The sequence below is a fragment of the Fundulus heteroclitus genome, chromosome 12, assembly GCF_011125445.2.
Source record: "Fundulus heteroclitus isolate FHET01 chromosome 12, MU-UCD_Fhet_4.1, whole genome shotgun sequence".
Classification (NCBI taxonomy): Eukaryota; Metazoa; Chordata; class Actinopteri; order Cyprinodontiformes; family Fundulidae; genus Fundulus; species Fundulus heteroclitus.
The window spans coordinates 46,629,476-46,652,631 of NC_046372.1; the positions used below are offsets into that span (position 1 = coordinate 46,629,476).

The following is a 23,156-nucleotide window of genomic DNA, read 5'->3' on the forward strand; positions in this document are numbered from 1 at the left end:
TGTGATCCTTTTTAAGATGTGCCGGGGCATAAAACCTTAGAATTGCAAAGGTGTTTTTTTTCTCACGACTGTACGATTACATATAAAAAGTTGTCAATTTTTATTTATTTTTTTCCCTCAAACTGGAAATCTGTTGGACAGGCGCTGGCATGGAGACTGGCATTCTGTATGAAACATCTGTTACATGTATGCGGGACGTGACCGAATGACTTTACCCTGTTTCTCCACACAATAAAAAAAAACTTCTGCTCATTTTTACAGCTTATTGGTCACAGTGGGCTTTTAATGCCATCTACAACTTGCCCTGCAGCTAAAGCTTCATGGGAAATAAGCTGAGCATGAAATATTTAACAAATTTTCAAGCCTATGGCTCCAAAAGTAGATAAAGAGAGGATCCATTTTTGATCCACGTCAGCCAGATCTTAGCAAAGCTGTGGGCCGATCCCCGAGTCGGAGGGGGCAAGCTGATAATTACTAAGTGAGCGTGATCGTGTTATACAATGCGGCAACGTCTCTGCTCAGTACCATGACCTTCTCTGCTGAGGATTGCGTCTGCCTAACTTTGCCCTTTTTCTGGGGCATGTTGTGTAGGTGAAAGAGCCACAATGTGAATCACACTGGTATTTGTGCAACAGCCTGTGCCGAGTGGAGAGCTAACTGGAGCTCTTCGGCAAGGTTCACGGCTGTTATTCCTACAGGCCATGAGCGTGAAAGGAGCTAATACCATCTGACAGTTCTGGAGCAAGAAGAGGAGGGCTGGACAGAAAAGGAGAAGAGGGAGAAGGGTAAGGGGGGGGGGGTGCTAAGAGATAGAGGGATCAAGAGGGGTTGGGGGCTGTTGGATGAGAGAAAAATGGTGGATGAGCTAGATATGGACAAAGCAGGGATGAGGAATATGGGAGGGGAAGGGCTAAGGCAGCGGTACTGTGGAGACCTCTATTGTTGTTCGCAGTAGAAAATGGTCTCCAGGATCCACCTCCGCTCACCAGCACAACGTACATCACGAATACCCCGACACGTAGAGACGCACGTGAAGCGAGGGGCTTCAGAGACGCAGCCTCAGGTACGCTTTGGAACACGAAAAGCGTCGCCCACCCGGACCCTTTTGCGCATCCAGACATTGCGACACATTCAACAACGGCTGCCATTTTGAAAATCTGTCTGACAGAGGATCCAACAAAGGCTGCCGGCGCTGGGCTAAAGTTTCAATGTCGCTCCCAAAATATGAGGGGGCACAGGCTCCTTCTGGCCATGTGGGGATGTGAGCAACTGTTTTGTCTCTTTAAAAAAAAAAAAAAGAGAGGCTGAAATAAGTTGTACTTCTTTAACACTGACAGACCAGAGATGGGAAGCGGAGGGCTGGCGGAGAAAACAAATGACAGACAGATCAAGGGGAGAGGGAGAGGAAGTGAGGTGGGATCCCACTGTAATTTGACAGGCTCCAGCGCTGCTCTGGCTTGAGCAGCATTTCTTTTGAAGAAGGCGTATAGCAGACTCCCTGCTGCCAGCCCAACCTGTCATTAGAAAAATGCTAGAAAGACACAGATAGGCGACGTCTGTTGTCTCATCCTCATGTACGACACACATGCATGTGGGAGACATTCCCCCAATTCCAGCCTAACGCATGCAGAGAGAAATCTCCGTCTAACGTTGTTCTCATTAACGATTTTGTACATTATTAATTCGCTGACACGTTTCTTTATCGAATCGTAGGCGACGTGGAAATGTACTAAAATACAAAACGTATCTAGCTGAATAAAGTGACTCACAAGTGTTCACACATTGCTTAAAATGCTGGGTTTTCTACTGGAAAAAAAACTAAGACCAACAAAATAGCTTCTTAAACTTTTGTCCCCTTTTAATATCCCACATGTTAAACAGCAAAACATCCAAATCCATTTAAAGAAAAAAAAATATCTGCTTCCAAATGTGTGGACACCCTTAAAATGAATACTTATCTAAAGCACCTTTTGATCCCAAACCAGCACTGAGTCTTCTTTAGGTAGGGTCAGTTAGGATCTCACATCCTGACTCTGTAAGATTTGCACTCTCCCCCCTTTGCTAGAGCTTTCCAAATCTGTCAAACTGAGAGAGCATCTCTTATCCACAGCCCAGATGATCTCATAGAGTTTCTTAGTACTAGACTGGCTCGGCCGACCTAAGAAAACCTTTTCCTCCTATATATCGTCCCCTTTTTTGTTAATTTGGCTGGGTCATTTTTTCAACTGCAACTGTTTGAGTCCAAATTTTCCATCGTGGCTAACTTTACTTAAATGTTCTAAATGGTGATGGTCAAACATGAAGGACTTTTTTAACGAGAGCAAAAGAGGAAACTCATTCAGAGATTGTTTCTCCTGCAGACGTCAGAACCGACCGTCGGCTTCTGTTCTGAGGCTTTTATTCTGGTGAACCGTGAGCAGAACTTAGCGCTGGGGGTCTCTGCCGTGACCATGCCTCTAAAACCTGATTTTTGTGTGGGCCTGCCTGCATTTCTTTGATCTCCGTTTGGAGTTTGGTGCAGTGGCTTGAGTATTTGTGCAGAAATCTAAGACGTATTCCCCACTGCTTGAGAGGAACCCATTTTTGGGTGCAAAATGAATTTAATTATCCGTTACAGAGCAACATCCACGTCTGGATTTATCCACGATGGTCAGCAACCGCTGGAAGAGAAGGCACTGTTGTTAGCGGAAACCAAACAGCATCAAAGGAGATGTGGGTTCTCTGGCTGCAGATAAGACGATTAGGAGGCAGAGCAGCTCAGCATCCCACATCATTAAAGCTGCTGGCCCGCATCTAGAGAAGAAAATGGCTGCTATGCTGCCTCTAGGGGCACATTGTGATCCACTTTGATCAGCCTCTGAATGTTTGGAAGTGAACAAGTCAGCTCATGCTGCTAATTTATCTAGCTCTTTGTCTTCTGAGGAAGAGCTCACTGCAGCTGTTTGCTTGTGTGACACTGCCCTCTGGTGGTGAACTGGGGCACTGCTGTAGCAAATAAACCTGCTGCCTCTGATGCTGAAATGAATTTTATTCTAACCTTGAAGGTAGCTGGCCTCTCTCTGCTGGGACATAATTGTATTCTTTGCAACAGCTTCAGTCCTCTTAAGCATCTGTTAAAATTAATACATTTTAAAATATTTTCTCACTTTTTTTGAGATTGATAAATCAGCAGCTTGCTTTTTGTTGATCTGACCTGCTGTTGCTGTAAAGTGCTGAAGAAATTGTTCATTTCTGATTCATTCTAAACTAGATTAATTCAAGTTTTTCCTACATCAGCTCTCATGTTGCCATTTGTAATTCCAAACAGCTTTTTGAATTATATTGGAACTGTCTACCCTTTTCTGATTTTTATAACTTATAATAAATAAATTTTTACATATACCTCGACTCCTAACCAGAAATCCTGAGCAGTTTTTTTTTGTGATTGGTTGATTTTCTGAAATCTTCTGTCCTTTACACTGATGGATCTCCCTGATCCAGTTGCTGGAAAGCATCACCACAGATGGCTGATGTCCCTGCCACGTCTGTGACTGTATCTGGAAACATGTAGAAGGTCATGCAAGTTAATATATAAATGATTTATTAATTGCAAAGAGAAATAAAATATTCTAGATGTGTTTTCAAATAGCAATTACAGATGCTGATGGCTGCAGGCAGGAAGGATCTTCTGTGGCGGTCTAACAGCGGCTCTGGAGAAGCCTCCGCCTGAAAACACTGTTGTTGTTTAACAGTCTGATGAAAAGCATCCTCAGGGTCGTCTGTCGTTGACCTTATTTTACGTCCTTTATCAGCTTGTTCCGCCTTCTTTAAGACTCTGATGCTGCAACCCGAACACCTGATATATGATGGCAGAAGAGTTGACTCTCCATGACTAGAAGATATGCAGGATCTTTCTGAAGGGCCAAAGCTTCCTTGTGTTTGACTTGACTATTGTGTCCCCAGTCCAGTCCGTTATCAAATTGAAAACTGAGATATTGGTTCATCTGTACCACCTCAACCTCTTCTCCAATAATAAACATGGTGTTGCTGTTTCAGTTAAGTTGTACAGCCATCTCCTCTTGTTCACATTCAAGATTAGACTATTGTTTCCACACCATTAGGCCTGGCTATCGATTCAAATTTCAAGAATCGATTATTCATCCGATCTCAAATTGGATTTCTGGTATTAAAAACATTTTTTAGCTGTTAACTGAATTTCATGACTGTAGTTATGCAACATATTGATACTAGTATTATTATAAAACTCAACAGTAAATTAATAAAGCAATGATGGTTAATGGCAGCTGTAAGGACCAAACCATCTCCCTGAATGTTGAGACAATTGCTTTTAGAAAAATGCTGCGGGGCAGAAAACAGATCCAGGGTAGAAAACAGAGGACACCAGAGAGATCTACAGCTGCTATTTCTGTTCAGTTAAATTCAAAAATACTTTTTTAAACCAAAAAGGGACACTAAATTTGGACACCTGGCGCATTATTGAAAATATTACATTAAAAATTCACCTCCCAGAATGGAGTGTGCAGGCTCCTGTGATGTATGTTGCGATCATGCTTCCGACCACTAGGTGGAGCTTGCCGCTTTGTTTTGTTTTTGTCCTGCTGAGGTCTCCGAGCCGAAGAAGAACTAATAACCAGACCAACACAGTTGTTAAGCTAAGCTTACTGATAAATACTCAATATTACCACTCCCACATACTTGGGGGTGCTGTGCGCCACGCAGACTCTCCCCGGACCGTTTACCTTCATAGTGAAGCGTACCTGTTGTCTACATTTCTAGAGACAAAGTCCTATAAATTCCCACACTCATTCCCAGCGGGACGAAGGTTGGGAAGGGATGGTTGAATGATTGATCAGCTTAGCTAGTTGAGCATGTAGAGCCGTCTCTTTTCCAACAGACACCCACTGCACATCTGTCAGTGTACACACAGAGAGAGGCTGTGATGCCGCGCGTCCTGCGAGCACCTGTGTGGAGCAGCTCGGTGTCACATATGAAACACTTCGATGTGAAGACTTCTTGCCGCCGATCAGTTTATAGTGTGACGGCGTGTACGCATACGTAGTCGTAAAAATTGAGCTCTGCGCGTGTCAGCGTGGAGCAAAGTTACACAAGCAAAACTACATATGGACATTACATGTCCTCAAGTAATACCGGCTCACACATTTACGTTCACAGTGGAAAATCTCTATGTTTTTAACCCGATCTTTTGGTTATATAAATTGATTCATAATTGGAAAAAATATATATATATATATGTTTTTAACACAGCCCTACACACCATGCCTCTGGCTCGTATTGTAAGTCTGAGGTGCAGAGAGTGAAGGGGAATAGGGAGAGTACAGTCCCCGGTGCTTCTGACCAGGTGATGGTAGGTTAGGTACTTGGTTTCCTTCACATGTGCTTTGGGAAACTAGACAACTCTGGTTCTGCTTCATCAGACCACAGGCGTCTGTCGGTCTGGGAGCCATTCTGGGCCCTTCTGGCAAATTCCCAGTCGACTGTCATGTGCTGTTTATTGAGCTATGGATTCTGTCTAGCCACACTTGCTGCATTGCCGGCTTCCAGCTTGTTGGTCTGCGGTTCCAAAGGCTCCCTGCTTTCAGGAAAAAAAGACCTTCATTTTATAAATATGCTGAGGACAATTTTGTCTCTCTGTTTCACTTTCCACATCCTTCCAGGATAGTAGAACACACTTGTTCTATAATGGTATTGTACTTTATTTGTTGGACTTCTTGTACAAAACAACTAGTTAGATAATAGAGGTTCCTCTTTCCTCGGTGTACAGAGTAGAAGAAATCCCACCTGCTGGCAAATGATTGATTTGAAATTAACTATATGTTACTCTTATTTTATTGTACTTTAACTCAAATAGACCATTTTAGTTCTCTTTCAATTCCTGTTGTATGGAAAAAGCAAATAGTACTATCAAGACATTGACCGAGGCTTAGACTGGTTCTGATACCACCTAGCTTTGGACAGTTATTTCAGAAGGTCAAAGGTGAAACCAAAATGTTTCACAAGACTTAGAAGAGGAGTGACTCCATTGTCCTTGCTTTTCCTCTCTACCTATGATTTTAGCAATTTGTCCTAAGTTTCTGATCTGTCTGTCTTCCGTATCCACATATGTCTACTTGAACAACATATTTACTGAAATGGCATGGCTCTGGTAACTTTGCCTGCAATAGTTTTATTCCCTCCGGTCTTTTATTAGACATTACTGATAACTGTGTCTAAAAATTGTCTAAAGCAGTATTTAGAAATTCAAACAATATCTTGTTTTTAAAACTGTTATTAGGATAGTTTAAATAAAGTTAATACTTTATTTAAAACAAAATACCAGAAGGGAATCTTATTTAAAATGGTTTGAAATCTAGAACCTGCTACCAGGTCCTACATTTAGATTTAAATCAGCTCATTTGTATGTGTAACCCATAGAAGTGAGCTGTGTTTTGACAATGAATGCTTGTTTCTGTGTTGTATTATGGGCTTGTTTTGAAACGACTGGCAGTTTTAGTCAGCACACAATCAGAAGTAAGATTTTAAATCTCAAAGCTGTTAAATCCAGTAAATAAACTAATCAGATAAGTATTCTAAGAGGACAGTATTTTATCAGGCGTCTTCGTTTACATAAATGCTAATGTCAGTCTGCCCATAAACAGTATGTGAGGTGAAACTAGTTATCTAGCATGTGGCAGACTGGTATGGATTGTGTTCTTAAACTGAAATCATCAACTACTCCCTACAGTGGACGCTGGAACAGGTTTTGTTTTTATAGGCATGGACCAATCAGTATGCCAGTAATCAGACTTTGCACTGCTTATACTTTGTACTTCAGTAGCTTCACTTCTAGGGTTTCTTGGCAAAGGACAACCAAAGGTCTGTCAGCATTACTAGCCTCATTATTCACCTTAAACGTACCAGAAAGATTAGCTGCAGTCCAAATCCTGCTGCCCATAGTAGCGTCCCACCAGCCTTAAATGCTGCTCAGCAGCAGGCTTGTCCAAGGATTTCCTCTGAGGAGGAGTGTATCCCAACAGATAAACTTTTAAAGTGCCTTCAGGGACAGCTGGTACACTGGAATGTCTGTATATGAAAACAACTCCAAAGTAAGAGAATTTATATATTTATATATTTTTATATATATATATATATATATATATATATATATATATATATATATATATATATATATATATATATATATATATATCCGCCTATTCAGAAATGCCTAAATACCAACCTTGAGCATTTTCAGATGGCATTATTGTTGTATAATTTAGCCAGGCATTGACCCTACCTGGTTTTCCTTAACTCAGTTCTTCAGAGACCACTCATTGAAGTTCTAAAATCAAACTATTTTCACAAATTTCAACAATAAATTTTTTGCTGCTGAAAAAAGTAAAGTGAACCCTTTATTAGCGTACCAAAAACATAGCAAACTGACTTTAAAACCGAGGGACATCCTGAACCAGGATATCAGTACACCTTTACAGCCCTAGTATGAATACTTTTGCAAAGTAAGGTAAATTAATCAACTAATTTGATCCTTCTATGGATCAGTTCATTGTTCTGTCTCATTTACAAGTATCCGAGGAAAGAATTCAGTCCAGAAATATTGATTTAAGTTCACTAGAGATCATTGTCTTTGAAGTATTTTATACTATCCTGAGCTGTGCTTCTTTAGCATCTTCACAATAATTTTATTTCATGAAGACCAGAATTACTTTTTACTGCTTTATGTTCTCTCTGGGTGGAAATTCTCCTCATTACATGTCAGGATTTGAGGTTTGATGGAGGAGACAGATGGGTTCATGTAGTAATTCTATGTGAACAGATTATTACCCTTATAAATTGATTAAAAAAAAATAACCCTAACCCAAGTAGCATTAGAAGACTGACAAACATTTGATTCTCCTGAAAGAAGTCTGAGTCGTTGCTCTGCTGTTTTCCCTACCCTACACTCGACTCTTTTAGCTCTGCTTCCAGTCCTGCACCATGCTTTACTCCTGCAAACCCGGTCTTGGACAAGTTTTCTGTTGCTTTTGTGCATGTGTAGTCAATGGGGAGTTGATGCAAAACCTGCTACTGGTAGGAATTATTGAAAATTTTTAGCGGTTTCGAAACCATACCAGTGTCCAGCACAAGCTTTTGCAAAACAAAGCAAACCTATTTAAGTGTTTAAAATTACTGATTTCGTGCACGCATACACAAACGTCGTTTGTTACAGTAACACAGCTAATGGAATTGGTTACTCTCAACGTCTGGAGAGCTATGTAATCAAACACCATTCCCTCATCATGATGGTTAGAAATGTAGAGGTCTGTTGAGAGTGCCTTTCTCAGAAGTCATTAACTTTGGTCAGGTCAGCTCAGTTTTATATGCCCTTTGGAAGTTCAGGAAGGAAACCAACTGCATTGATCTGCTGGTCACCAGGGCTCTGAGAAGCAAATTCATCTGGGTTCATTGTAAACCTAATCTGGAGGAGTGGACTCAACCTGGGCACACTGAGGTCAGCTGCCTGCACCTAAAACAAACAGCCCACAGCCTCGGCGGAGAAAAAGAAAAATGTCCCGACTATAGTATGGTTATAGCCTAAGCAGCATTTACCAGGACCTATTGTGTACTGGGGCCCGCCTATTGTAGAACCGATTTGAGTGCTGGTGTAGGAGCAATGTAAAAAAATAAATAAAAATGTGGGGAATATATGTTTTTCTTAACTTTACTGTCCACAATTTCTAAAAGCTAATCCAGCTCTGTTTGTGCCCTTTCAATGAAGCTTAGTTTAAACGTTAAAAGGCTCTTCAGTCAGAATGTAAGATATTTATATTATATAAAGCATTTTTGAAAGAAGGGAATATGGGCATTAAACGCCACAAATCACTTGCAAAAGCTTTAAAAACAAAAGATTAAATCTGTCCAAACAAAGCTGTCTTTTATCTGTAATCATCTTTTGACCCCAACCGATTATCTTGGAGCCAATCATGGGGTTGCTATGTTGCAGGCTACGCACTCAGTCAATTGACTGAGACACGGCTTGTCCGTCTGTTTTTGATAATTGTTCATTTACGGTCTGTCTACGTAAGATGCACAGTTTTCTTCACAAGAAAACTGTGCTACTTGTAGACCTTTACAGGACACTCCGGTGGGGATTCCACAGTATATCACTTCAATGTTTATGAAGCAAGACGGTGACATTTAAATAGTGCAAATAAACATATTTATTTAAAAAGTTTCAAGCTGCATCAGTTTAACACCAGACTCTTCCCTGCCTCTAAAGGTTCTAATGTGATAAGCTGTGTGGTGCAATTTATCGAGTATATTAACTGATCATCAACAAATATAAAAGCAGATGTTTCTTTTCACTTTAAACGTTTGGAGCATTAAGGTTTGTGTCAAAAATACAAAGATATGATCCTTGCAAAACAAGTGTTGCTACTCACTAGCTTGAAAAGGGTCTTACTGTAATCCAGACAGTTGTTCTTTAGCAATAAAGTTTATTTACAAGTTAACAATCAGTAGAGTTGGACATTCTCTCAGAAGGTAAAGGTTTAAGCACGTTCAGCCAGTGGTTAAGGCACAGACAGACCCTGGGGGTACATCTCAGAATTCCCTGGCATGTTGAATTGTAGGACAGAAGAGAGATGGCATAATTTAGGTTTGCAATGTTGCAGTTGAACTGAACTATGTTTTTGGATCTGTGTCATTTGACACTTTTTAGCATCCCCAAACAGAGTTTTTTGCCCAGATTTCAAAACACCCAATTTGACAGAAATCACACTTAAGGCTGTTACACCCTCCATGAGAAGTGGGAACTTTGTTCTCGCTCCCACAGCTGCAGGAACAAAATGACACAGCCCTGCTTTGAGAGTTCTTGCTGCTTGTTTGTGACACATCATCTGGGCAGAACCTTTTTTTGTCTTGACAACTGTTGTGTGATTGACCAGGATCTAGATGGCCATGGTTACATTGGTATTTTTGAACTTTGTTTTTGGCGCAGCGTTTTGAACAGTAACATAACGTAATGATCCGGCAAACAAGGTCATCAAAACGACTGGCTGACATCCTGAAGTATGAAAAATGTCTTTTGTCACCCATCTCTTGCATCTATCAAACTATGACACCGCATTTGCCCTGTTTACCTCTGGTGGTATTGAGCGGTCAAACATACCACCTGTGTTTACTTATCTTCCCCATTTCTGCAGCAATCGTGAATAACAGCAAGGAATCTTCTTCCTCTTCAGCTTCAAATGTGTTTTTCTCCTCTTCCTCCTCTTTGATCAATTTTAAAACTGCCCTCTCTGCCGTTGTGCTGCTCTCTGTCAAATACTCACAATCTTAGTGGGGTGTGACGTATGCCATGGTGGGCGGGACTTTCTAGGAGTTCAGCTACAGAATTTGTAGTAAGGTGTTCTTGTTCTTGCCATCTCAAGAACAAGAACTAATTTCTCGGTTGTCACCAAGTGTGTAATAGGCTTTAGCTCACTACTACAGGAGCGGCTACAGGAGTGTCATAAATGTGATACTGTAAACATGTCCTAAATGTATTTGGTACCAAGCTACTGCTAATAACTACAGTCATTGTCTAAAGTCATTTTTGGCACTGTTGCCAAGTCCACTTGTTTATTTTTTTCTGTAGTTGCTTGTAAATTCCGTGGGTCGCGTTTTTTTGGCCTCGTTGCTGAACGTGAAGTGGCATTTTTTGGCTCTAATATAAGCAACTATAAACACCAGTAAGTAGAACAGATCTCGCTGCGCACTACAGACAGTGAACCGGCCAGCTGATATCCCTCTGCTTCCCTCCCACATACTCCCTGAGAGGAAGACGGACAAACGAGCCGTCTCTACCGGTAGGACAGATGGGTTACTGGACCACACTGCCCTGTTTCTAACATAACACCTAAATAAACTTCACATTTATATTGAATTAACTTACCTGTCCAGCAGAAAGACTGCAACCTCTACATCCGTTTTGAATCCTAAATACCTCATTAATTATCTCCACCTGGTAATAATAGCTGTGCTGATATAGACCCTCTTTTTCTTCCGGATATTACTTATCTTTCTTTTCTTGGTTACTTTCTCTTCCCTCTCGCTGGGCAAAGAAGATAGATTGTCATCCATTTTAACAGAAAACAGCAAATAGACTGATCTATGGTCGTCTTTGCTTGTTTTATACTCCTCCTCCGCTGTCGGCATGTCCTCATATCGGGGACAGATAGGGAAAATAGGTATGGCTGATAAGTTTGTCCCATTTCGGGTTCTGAACTCATGAATAGCGATGCAACATGGCACCTCTGAGTTGGTGCACCTATGTGTTTATAAACTACTAAGTTATGAGAACGCTTTCATTTTTGAGGTTATTAGAATTTGCTGGAATATGAATTTATTAAAGCAATACTTGATTTTTGCTAATTAAAAGCCAAATTAGTTGCACACTGTCCTTTTAAGCATAGTGGAGGGCTGAAGACTTGGGATCATTTCCGTGTTACAAACCTGAGGCCATCTGTCCTCACAGCTGACTGGCTGGTTTCAGGTCCCACTGCGAAAAGAGGATTTTACACAGAGCAGCAAAACTGCTACAGAATCAGGGGGAAAAAGAAAAGAAAAAATGCATTAGGATGTTACATTGTTCCAGCCAAAGTTCAGATCTCACCATAATTGAAGCGGTGTTCAGACCTTAAAATCTTTGCGTTAAACTGAATGCACTGAAGCCTTCTTGTAAAGAGTTTTGATCAATTAAGCCATGACATGTTATAAAGTTTTAGTTGCTTATTTAAACTCTTTTCGTCTAACTCTAAGGATATCTTGAGGGTAAGGAAATGATTATCACATTTCATGTCAAACATTAAATTAAAAGAATGTGTGCCTTCCTTTTGCTTTGACTGTATATTGGGGGAGGAAGAGTGTGGCTCACTCCTGTTTATCTTGAAGCTCTTTGTCTGTAGAATGAAGAGGTTTGTGACAGTGTGTCGGAGGGGGAGGGGAGCTTAAACACAAGAAATGGCCTTTGTTACTCAACTATTGAAGGAAATTCTGAAAGCAAAAGAACAGCCCTTTTAAGCTGACATCAAGTCAAATAAGAACCTTGGTAAGCAACTTTAGCTTTTTTTTTTAAGGATATTTCAGCATATATGAAAGAGGTGGAAAAGTAGTGAAACAAACCACAAAATAACAAGCACACAGTGTCAGCAGGCACAGGCAATGTTTACATTAAAAAACATTGAATATTGTAATGCAACTACAAGGTTGAGCATTTCATGTCATATCACCAAAGGAGTTTATTGCTGACACACATAGTTCGCATGTAACAAACAAAAACAGAAAACCTTTTTTTCATCTCCCAAACATACTGGCTGACAACAAAGATGAAAAAGTCCTGTTTTCTCCACCTGCTGTAGGTAGACCACTGCCTTTTAGCACTGTAAATAATAGAGCAGCAGGATATGGAGACATAGGGGCCTGTCCAGCGTCTTGTTAAGCCTGAGGTTACTCCTCTCACTGACAAAAACACAGATAAAACCCTGACTAGGCTTGAATTCAAGGTTAAAGACAACATGGCTGATCATGCCTTTCATCTTTGTGTCATGGAAAAAAAAAGAGCTAAAGTCACATGCGGCAAATGATCCTCTAACCATCGTCTATGCAGTAGTTAAGTGTCCTCACATGCAAGGATATAAAAGCAAGTACTTTTTTAGTGTAGAAGAAATGGACAGAATGTCAAAAAAACATTTTATCCTCTGCATCCTTAAAGATGATGGATAGTAACCGTGTTTCCATCGAGGTTTTTTAATGCACATTTTGAAGTGTCACATTAGAAGAGGTTGATGGAAACGGCAAAATTCGAATCAACTCACTAAATTTCGCAAAAAAAAAGTATGCTCGCTTGAGGTGGTTTTTGACTTTTTCGAAAAGCAGTAAATGTGCTAAAGAGGAGATGGAAACTCATTTGTTTAATCAGTTGTGACGTACCAAAGGTTTACCTCACATGATTGATCGGCTGTTTCTGTTGCCGGCGTTTTCTCAGATATTCAAATAACTCTCAAAAACATGACTGGAAGCAACAACAGGTACATGTGAACTGACGAAGAGAGGCGAGCATTTCTTAGTTACTTCCGTTAAAAAAAAAAAAAAAACTTGGCACATTCATAGCCTCGCTCCATTATTGATCTATGGTTCGATTTAGTTAGCAGCCTCTACTTCCTGTTTTATTACAGTCAACGCCTGACGACATTATACTGTACGTCGCCTGGTTAATTCGCTAACAAGCAGTAAACTGGAAACACGTGTGATGCGAATTTCTCAAAATTTGCATGAGAATTGGATGGAAACACGTCTACTGTTGGTTCTTTATATCTACAGAACCTTCGAAAAATCTCTTTATTGGGAGGGTGGTACATTTCGGCCGTCAGTTCAAGGAATGTCTCCAGAGATAGGCACATACACAGCTGCTTTAAGTTAAGCATTTCATTCCCATTCCACAATTGTTAATTGTTAGGACCACAGAGAAAAATGAAACCGAATGTTGCACATTAAGACGTCTGCAGCTCCAACATCCTGACCCTGTCCTACTAATAATGCCTTAAAGTTAAGTGACAGATGGAGGGAGACTATGGTATTAATGTAAAGTTGAAGAAGGCAAGACATCTTTTTGCATTTTCCTTCTCTACTAGCCTGTCTGGCTTAACTGTTCCGTCCACACTGCTGTGAGTCTCCTTGAGCCCAGCATGCAACCTCTGTCTTCTGGTCGCCTGTAAGCCTTCACAAGCAATTCCTCCTGATGTTTCACAATGTGAAAGCTTCTTAAATGTGACTTAGTGTGGCCACGGTCATTAGCATTCACATTGGGGGTAGGGCCTTTTTGTGTGTGTGTGTGTGTGTGTGTGTGTGTGTGTGTGTGTGTGTGTGTGTGTGTGTGTGTGTGTGTGTGTGTGTGCTGGTGAGCTGCTGCTGGGAGACTGAACAAGTGGTATTGAGTAGGGTGGAGCTTTACAGAGGGTGGACCAGAAAGCTGGTTGGGTGACCTGGACAGGCTTGTCCAGTGTAGTGACTGGTCAGAGTCAGGTAGGAAGGAAGCTGCGGGCTGTGGGAAGAGTCATGTTGAACAGTTGAGTTTAGGGTGTGGCTCAACTGGTGAAACACTGGATGCTTTGATCCCCTAGCCAGAGCACTGGAGGGGATGAAGGAAGGGAACCCACTGGATGGTAAGAATCAGTTTAAGGCTAATTAATATAACACCTGATTTTGGGCAAAATCATCGTTACACCTTTTTAAAAAGTTTAACTCTTTAGATTGCAGCATTTTTGCAGAGTTCACCAATACTTCATTGCTTAGAAGGCTTGTTTTTTTATCAATACTGTTCCAAGCTACACAAAAACATTGCTGGATTAGAAAACCGGTAGCTATCCAATAAAAGTTAGTAAGGTCATTTTGAATATTTCCAACATGACTATGCAATGAAGTTTTGGATTTTAATTTCAAGCTATAGTGTTTTTTTAGTTGCAGATGCAGTTCAACACCTCAGCTTCATGTCATGAGTGAAAAAAGTCTTATTTATTTCACTCAGCTGAGACGTGACAAATTTATCTTATTGACTCTATTAGCTCAACTTGTAGTGCATGCCATATAAAAGCCGGCTGGATTAAAAGCCGGCTGGATCACTAGTTTCTATAGACCAGGTCTATAGAAACTAGTGATGGCTACAGTAAAACTGTTTATTTGCTGATCTGTTAGTTGGGATTTCATTAGATCTGCCGTCCACAGAAATGTACAACAGCTGTCAAAATGTTGAATGAAATGCAGATAAACATCTTCACAACAGTAGCCAGTTTGAAATATAATCAAGGGTAGCATGATGTAACAAGAAATGTTAGTATTAGATATTTTCTAGCTGTGGATGGAGATCAATGCTTTTCTTGCTAATCACACCGAATTAGCACTAAATTCAGTGCTCCTAAACATTTCTGATATAAAATACTCTTAAAAGAACTCTTAATTTTAACCCATATTAATGAAGACCGGAGCGCTAATTTTAAAGGAGGAACAGGTGGTGGATCCTTAGAGAGGACCTCCATTGTTTTCAGATTATAGCCCCTCTACCTCTGTTAGGCCTTCTACACTGTTGGGGCTGTAAAGACGCATCCTACAAACTTCAGCTTAAACCTCTGCCTGTTGGACCGAGGGCCTCAGCGGTCTAATATCTGTGTGTTTTGTCAGCTTGGACCTGTGTTTATGCTTGAGCATGCACTTTGGTCCTCCTCAGAAGTGCCAGAGGCATGGTTGAAGGGGAGGCTAATTTGGGTGAGGGGCGGGGAGGTATTGTTGAACGTCAGAGAAAATAGGGCTATCAGTTCCACTCAGATAACCTTAGCTGTCATTGGACCTCGAGCCAAGTGGTGACCTCAGGGGCTTGAACTCTCCTAGTCATGTGACCAAGCAGTAAAGTGACCATTGGTGTTGCTGGGCTCCGGCTGTGGCCAGAGAGGAGCAGGCTGCCGTGGGAAGAGGCTGCTGAGAGCGAGAGCAGAGAGGAACGGGAAGAGAAGGATAAAAAGAGAGACATGAGGACGCAAGGCCTGTTTTTCTTAAGCCAGGTTCATGCTTGAATGGGGTCCAGGCAGACTGGGAGAAGCATGAAATGGATACATGGGAAGGTAAGGATGGCAGCTGCTTTCTCTAAATGGCTCAGATGTAGATAATAATGGGGGTGGGTGGGTGGGTGGGGGTGTTGGTAAACAGAATTTAACTCCAACTGGAGACTAGAATTCCTTTTTTAATGCTCAACTCTATTTCTGTCATAATTTATGAGTTGAGTTGGTCTGTTGCTTGTTGCTGCTCTTCCCTGGGGTGTAATGCAAAGCTCCAGGGTATTGAGGAAAGTGTTTCTTCCTTAAATGTTTCTTCCTTAATGACTCAAAGAGAGCAAGCAGGTTCCCTATAGCTTAGATATGCATTGTGTTGTTTATTCCCAGCTCGGCTTTTTGAGGTCTGCTTCAGCCGGCAGTTCCTCCTGCTGTTCATAATTCAGCGTTTTCATGGTGCAGCAATGAGAGAAATCTCATCTCCTCACAGTGATCAGTGCGTTTGTGTGCGTGTAGAGGTGTGGCATACACGTTTCCAGCGCACCTCTGTATGAGTCCGCCTGGTCGCATGGCTGTCCGTTTGGTGCTAGTCAGCAGTGGGGGCACAGAACCTGAAACCAGCTGCTGACTTGCCTTTTCTTCCTTTGTGTTTCAAAGATTTTCTTGGTCACCTTTTGTGCTATGTTGCTTCTCGTTGCTGGTTCCACACAATGTAACTTTATAGCTTTCATTTGGGGAAACATTCCCATGTTTATTAGGCAGATTTTACATTACTGTCCCACACACCAAGCTGCCCCTCCCTCCTTTTTAACTTGTGTTGCAGGATCTTGGAATGTGGTACCTCCTTACTCTTTTCATATACTCCATATGGTAAAGGAGAGGGAATCACAGTGTCGAGTTCTTTTGTTTAATGGATTTAAAAAATGGGTATTCTGGTTCTGATCTAGTAAATGACTGCAGCTCCTGGTTGTTGTTCTTGATCATTTCTCCTTGGAGGACGGAGCATGTGGAAGGACCCTGTTACTGTATTCATCCCCTCCCCCTCGTGTTAATCCCTCAGCAAGCATTCTTGTTTGTTTGTGCTCCAGCTGGAGGAGCGTTAACTCCATACTATTACTGCTGCACCTCAGCAGAAACACCTCCTGCTTTCTCTCACTTGGATCTGCTGGCGGGAGCCTATCAAACCAAAGCCCAGCTTATGAGCGGGGAAAAGAACGAGGTGAAGAAGCAAAGCATGGGAGGTTGTTGGATGTATATTGGGGGACGGATCAATGTGTGAAGATCAATTGTGGCAGTGGGGGGAGGTCAGGGACTGCTGTGACTCTGCCTATAAATAGCCAGTGACAGAGGTTAGCCGTTGCTGCAGCGCATGCCGCTTTTTCCCTAATTTTCACTGAAACGTATCCATCCCAGCTGGCCCGGCCACGTCAAAGCAGCCCATCAGGTCCGTCATGTTGCAGATCTTTGTCTTTCAAGGGTGTGTTACCTCGACGGCCCCCCACCCCCCCAGGACAAACATGCACACATGCGGTCAGGGGACTGAACTCTCTTGATGTGTTGCAAATTTAGCTTTCACCTTCATGCTTGCTTTTGGCGACAGAAACATTTGGTTCCCTTCTCATGATCAGCTGATGTTTAACTCTGTTTTCATCCATTGTGTGTTAAATGGAGGCAGGAATGTACCTTTCTGTCTCAGAAGAAAACATTAACGCACAAACCGAACTGTTTGACACCACCTTGATGTATTTTCAGTTTATTAATATATAAATACATAGGATGTATGGTTGATGTGAAGTAAACAACACTCAGGAAGTTCTGATCGGTACCTAAATGGGGTTTAAATCTGAGCACCGACGCTCATAGGTAAGGCCGAATTGAGGCCCAGTTAGTTGAACATTGCTGTTTATTTCGGTTCTTGTTTTAACCTGGTAAAGATGCACTGGTCCATCTCAAACTGAAGGCCCATACTCATGTACCGTTTTGATATGGACCTTTTAGTATCTGTCACACAGCTTTCAAAAAACTGAAATCTCAAAAGCTGGGATTACAAGTGAGGGCGGGTTCTCCTCCACGATGGATAATTCCTAACAGCTTTCAGGTTGTAATTTCCTGTGTTCAACCAAACTGTATATTATTATCCAGATATAAACAGCTGTGGCAGGACAGTTACTGCAGATTTCAGGCTATGCGTGAGTCGCTTTGGGATTCTCACTGTAAAAATGTCCTGGTATTTATACAAAAATGAGCTAAACCACAAAGTGTAACATCACCTAGTTACTGAATGTGAAAAAGAAACATCAAGTACAATAACATACAATTCCAGTGCTAATAATGTTTTCTGTACCATTTGTTTCCTATGTTGATTGTGACACTTGACACTCTTGAGCAAAATTGATAGCGTAAACACCTGCTAAGTTTTATGAGTTCTTATTCCACCTAATTCTATTTGCCTACTTTTATGCCAATCACCTCTTAATGGCCACGTCTAAGTTATAATAGCTGGGTGTGGAGACAGTCTGTCAGCTGTTAAACAGCCCCGCTCCCCTCAGCCTTACAACTGTGCTTTTACAAGCACATTACGCAGGTAAGGGTGATGAGTTCTGCTCTTTTAGTTCAGTTATCAGGCAAATTCTGTCTTTCTTCTAAAAAAACAAAACAGGAAAACACTTCTTTCAGCCAGCTGATGCGCAGTGTGTAGCAACAGGCAGGGGAGGGACAGTGCCACATTGCTCCATGATCGTTACAGCAGAGGAAAACTCAACTCTCTACAATGTTTTCTCTGGCATATTCTTTAAAGGACTTTGACCCTTAGAATGGATTTTATGAAAATGAAAGTGTTAAAACTTGGTTTGGTTTGACCTGAAACCAGCCCAAGCCTTGGATAGAGCAATTCCCGTATTATTTAACAATGCAGTCATACGTGTGGCTGGCCTTAGCAGAAGAGTGCTTTGTGCCTTTGGACAGTATCAGTCAGTCTAAATGATTTATCCTGTAGGCCACATGTGTGTGTTGTGAAGCCAACAGAGTCAACAGGTCACCATTGTCTCGTGGAGCAGCTCGACCTGCAACTGCATGCACGCAACTTTGAAGATTAGCATCACGGTGTGGGCTGTGAGGAATGCTGGATCCTCATCCCACCGGGTCTTCACTTGCCTTTAACCTCCGAGAACAAGTTGATGATTCTTCATGTAGGTATAGTCAGTTAGGCTCCGGTTAGAGTTCTGTGTGTGTGTGTGTATTCATCTCCTTTACCCCCAGGTAAGGGAGATAAGTTTCAGAGAAGAAGAGATAGGAGGGCTGAAAGGACTAAGAAGCTGGAGAGGAGGAAGTTAGGAGGGAGGGAGGGTGCCTACAGCGGAAAAGTACAGCAGATTCCTGCAACCCCCGCTGCCTGCCTCAGCTGGGCACGATTGTTATGGAAAGCCCGAGACAAAACCTGAAAAAGACAACCACCGCCGTGGCAGGACCTGCTCTGTCGCTGGCTCAAAAGGCTCCTTTAGGCTAACATCAGCCGTTGTGCATGCATGGTTTAGACAGTGGAAAGATTTAGCTTTGATAAACCAGTCCTCAGCATGAAACAAGACAATCAAAGAAAACCCTATCCCATCATCTTCATTAAAAATATTTTCGGCCGTACCGAAATTTTCTAACAAATTTTCCATCTGAGATAAGAATCATACCTCTAGGAAATTCTGTTATATCCTGTGATACATTGACGGTGTTTGTGGCACTGCTGGGAGCGGTCTGGGGCTTCTGCTCCACTCTCATCTCCCGGCGTGTGTTGAAAGTTGGGAAAGAAACCCTGGCTGACCTCTGGCAAAACAATACAGGCTTTAATGAGCATGGAGGGGTGTTGGGTGACTTTGTATGTGCGTCACATCGTGTCGGGGGTTCTTGCACCCACACTATAGGGAAAGGAGGAGAGGGTGGAGTTCAAGATGAAGCAGTGCTTTTTATGACTTCTTATCATCACCTTAGGGGAATTCGTCATTGCGTCTCATTCATGACCTTGTGACAGATTCACACCCTACATACTTCTACACTTAAATAGGCTTGCTGTGAAAGATAAACCGTGGAGAGTTCCCATCTTAGCTGCAATTCTTTCTTGCATTTGGCCACAACCATGTATTGCTAAGGTCCAAGGGTTGAATGCGTCTACATAAAAGCATCAATATTTTCACAGTCAGTCTAATAAACAGTCTGAATGCCATATGTACAGCTCCTGTTAGATTAGAGTTTTGATATGACATACATTCAGTCATCACATTAAAAAGTTAAAGGCTTAAGTCAAAATTGGTGACACTTCTCCTGAGTCGCCTGATATATCTATTGTGTTAAACTAGAGGTGCACTGAGAAATGAACCGATGACCTGAAGCGAACAATTTTCACCTTAAAAGGCCAGCAGAGACCAGCTGAGCCAAAACTCAAACTAAAAGGTTTGCCTGATTAGTGAGAATACCGTGTGAAGACTCTAGCGGATGGCCTTACAACGCTGTGGGTATGAGTGAGGTGTTTAAACGCAGTCAGAGGAAGCTAGAAGCTTTAAAAAGCTTCTAAAAAAGGGGATCTGTAGTTTTTGCCTGAGTGGCTGATCGTTTAATCTGACACAGCAGAGACAGAAACTTCAGGAGGTGTTGCAAATTTCATTCCTTCATTTCTTTCTTTTGCAGTTTTGACCATTTCAGACCCGATTGTGGGGGTTACTAAAAGGAGATGTCTGCCTTCAAACCCACCTTGAGTGTGTCTTGTGAATTTGGCAAGGAAGCAAACTGACCGAGGGCTGACGTCAGTAGATAACAGGAAGGCTGAACGCATTACAACCCTATGTTTTATTCTTTAGAATTGTTAAACCTCTGGTCGTCCTGGGTTAACTTCTATTTGGCAGCCTGTTAGAAAGCTCACCGTTCAGGTACAGGTCTACTTTCAGGTACAGGTAAACACACACAGACTGGTGTTTACATTTACTAATGCCCACAATGCTGTTTGCTAATATAAGATGCTAAAGACAGCTGAAAATGTCACCTCCCAATCATTTTGTCTTTGAATCAATAGAAGCCTGTTCTACAGGTGACGGACCTCCTACACACAAAATGAGACATCAGTTATGCTTCAAATGTATACAATATTATTATCAGCTGATACCTGCTCAGGGCAGTATAGCTCTAAATAAATCTGATGTTCATTTTAGTTCTTGAAAAGTCTCAGTTGGTTACAATCTGTATCAGAAAATCAAAACTTTCCCACAACTGGAGATGGGAAACTGGTCAGAAATCTGTAACGGGTGCATCATGGAGTAAAACTATTGCCACATTATTAACAGTGTTTTTCATGGCCAGTAAACAGAAACTCTGTAAAATCCTTGGAATTCTCTCTCAAATTCCGTACAATTGGAAGTGTTCTGGTTTAGAATGTTGCATGTAGGCAGCACTCCTAGCCAACAGCTATGCTGTTTAAATTCAATAAATTAACTCCTTGCTGTGGATGAACATTCAACAGTTTTTCATTTTATAAAACCCTTAAAATTCAAAAGGTCTCTTGACACCAATTCATGTTTCTTCCACACATGATCTTTTTGTACATAGCCTGCTGCTCTACTTGTTTTTATTCTGTGTAGAAACAAAACTGGGTTTCTCCGGGGGAGCTTTGGTAACTCCTCATGACCTTTAATGAACTTTAAACAAGCCAATTAGACATTAAACAAAGACCACCAAGCACTTTATAGGTACCAAACAATGTCATGGAGGTGTTATTCACTTCTTTCTGCCATAGGGTCGAATCCTTTTTTAGAACAAGAAATGCCTTTTCAATTTTAGATTTAATTAAATATTTGACATGTGACCTGTTGGTATGAAATGTTTAAAATACCAGAACATGAATTGTGTGTGCTGTGCTATCCTTACTAATCATGTGGTGTGTAAACGTGCAACCATATCACTGACAATATAATATGCACTTGGCCTCCCACCTATAAAGCCTTCCTTTAATCCACTGACCTGATAGGCTTCTCTGTGACATTTTTGTTGCTTCTCAGGAGGTTTTTCTTTCAGACAAAGCCTTTCAATGCATTCGTTGTCATGGAATTGTTATAAGATGGTAGACAAGGATTTGATAAGAATGTGTTGTGATTTATTTTTGCAGAATATGACTTCTCCCTGCAGTTGATTTAAAGTAATCAGTTGCTCAAAAGCCTCAGAAACATATAGTGATCATGACTGAGGTTTAAAATGTATTTTAAATTCTCAAACAAATCAATGTTAAGCATTTATTCTTTATTCCTTTGCAGTTTCTGTATTTATGGTGGTTTGGAAATGTAGGATGGAGATTATGCAGCCTAAATTTATGACCTTTCTTTTAGTAATCCCACAACATGCCCTCAAGTTTAATAGGATGTTTTGTATTTTTACAGTTTTCCTAGAAACTGTCAGAAAGTGTTTTTATTTCATTTTTCATTTATTAAAAACATCCCCCTCACAGAGTTGAGCTTTAAAAGCTAATGTACCTTCAGGATTAGTTTAAGATTTACCCTCTCTCATTTATCGTTGACTAATTAGATTGACTATTGACAAATAATGTTTGCCCTTATATCTAAATCACTATGCAACCATCCAGGTAGATTTTATATCAGGTATATTTTCATCATAACATTTTTTTAAAGCATTTGCAGCGTGGGTAAAGGGATGCAACTCGCCCACCACTGAGTCGGAGTCAAATAAGCTCCAGGCGGAAAGAAAATCTCAACATTAATGTCATGAATATTTAACTGTCATCTAAAGGCAGGAGGAGGAGGAGTCACAGGAGGTGTTACGCTGAGATCAAGTGTTTGAAGGTGTGAATCGGCTTGATTATATGGTGGCCATGTACTTGAAAGAGAGGGTGATACATCTAGCTAATAAGCCTGAGTGAGGCCAGCTAATAGCTATTGTGCTCTGGGCTCAATGAAGGAAGTCCGGGCTTTCACACAAGGTGCTCAGCTAGGATAGAAGGTTTGGGGTTTCTGTGGAAGGGCACATTGGCAGACAAATGGCAGGCTGAGGCTGAGAAGATGTAATGCTGCCACTGTTCCATTTTAAGATCCGTCACAGCGTTGATGGGGTGTCCATCTAAAGAGTTGCATCTGTATCTGAGCTAACGTTTAACTTCAGAGGAGTGCTACTTTGCTTGCTGAAGAGCTCTTCGTTGTCATTACTGACCCATTTCTCAACTCACCACAGAATCTTCTAAGACTACATCCACACGGAGCCGAATACTGTATCCACACAGAAGAGTCTGAGCATAAAGATGAGCAGCTTCAGGCTTGTCCGCTCTCAGAGCAGGTTTCACATGTAGTCGGTCTTGCGGTTTCTCTTCTTCTGGATGGGACCCCCAGGCTCTGTCTGGATGAGGCCCTTAGCTTGAAGTGTTGAACTGTGACGATGCAGACACTGGAGACAGAGTTTTAAAAATAATAAATAAAGAAGGGACCATCTTAATTTCTACAGTACTGATTGGAACAGCTTACGTTTGGCAGTTAAATTCCCTGCGTTGTTGATCACTGCTCTATCAGGTTGTTTTCTGGCTGTCCCAATCATCTACTAGAGTTA

At 41.4% G+C, this 23,156-nt stretch overlaps 1 protein-coding gene across 4 annotated transcripts in view; it reads left to right on the plus strand.

Annotated features, from left to right (window-relative positions):
- The window catches only part of LOC105915816 (nuclear receptor subfamily 6 group A member 1-A), a 149,959-nt gene that overhangs the window by 104,746 nt on the left and 22,057 nt on the right, over positions 1 to 23,156 (plus strand). Inside the window, exon 1 of one of the 4 annotated variants that reach the window (XM_021309347.2) lies at positions 14,032 to 14,198. The exons of 2 other annotated variants lie outside the window; for them this stretch is intronic. In XM_021309347.2, coding sequence (XP_021165022.1) covers positions 14,174 to 14,198 — 25 coding nt within the window. In that variant the 5' untranslated portion in view covers positions 14,032 to 14,173. Of the gene's footprint in view, positions 1 to 14,031; positions 14,199 to 15,453; positions 15,648 to 23,156 lie in introns of those variants that run through there. One more of the 4 variants, XM_021309353.2, reaches the window with a different exon arrangement.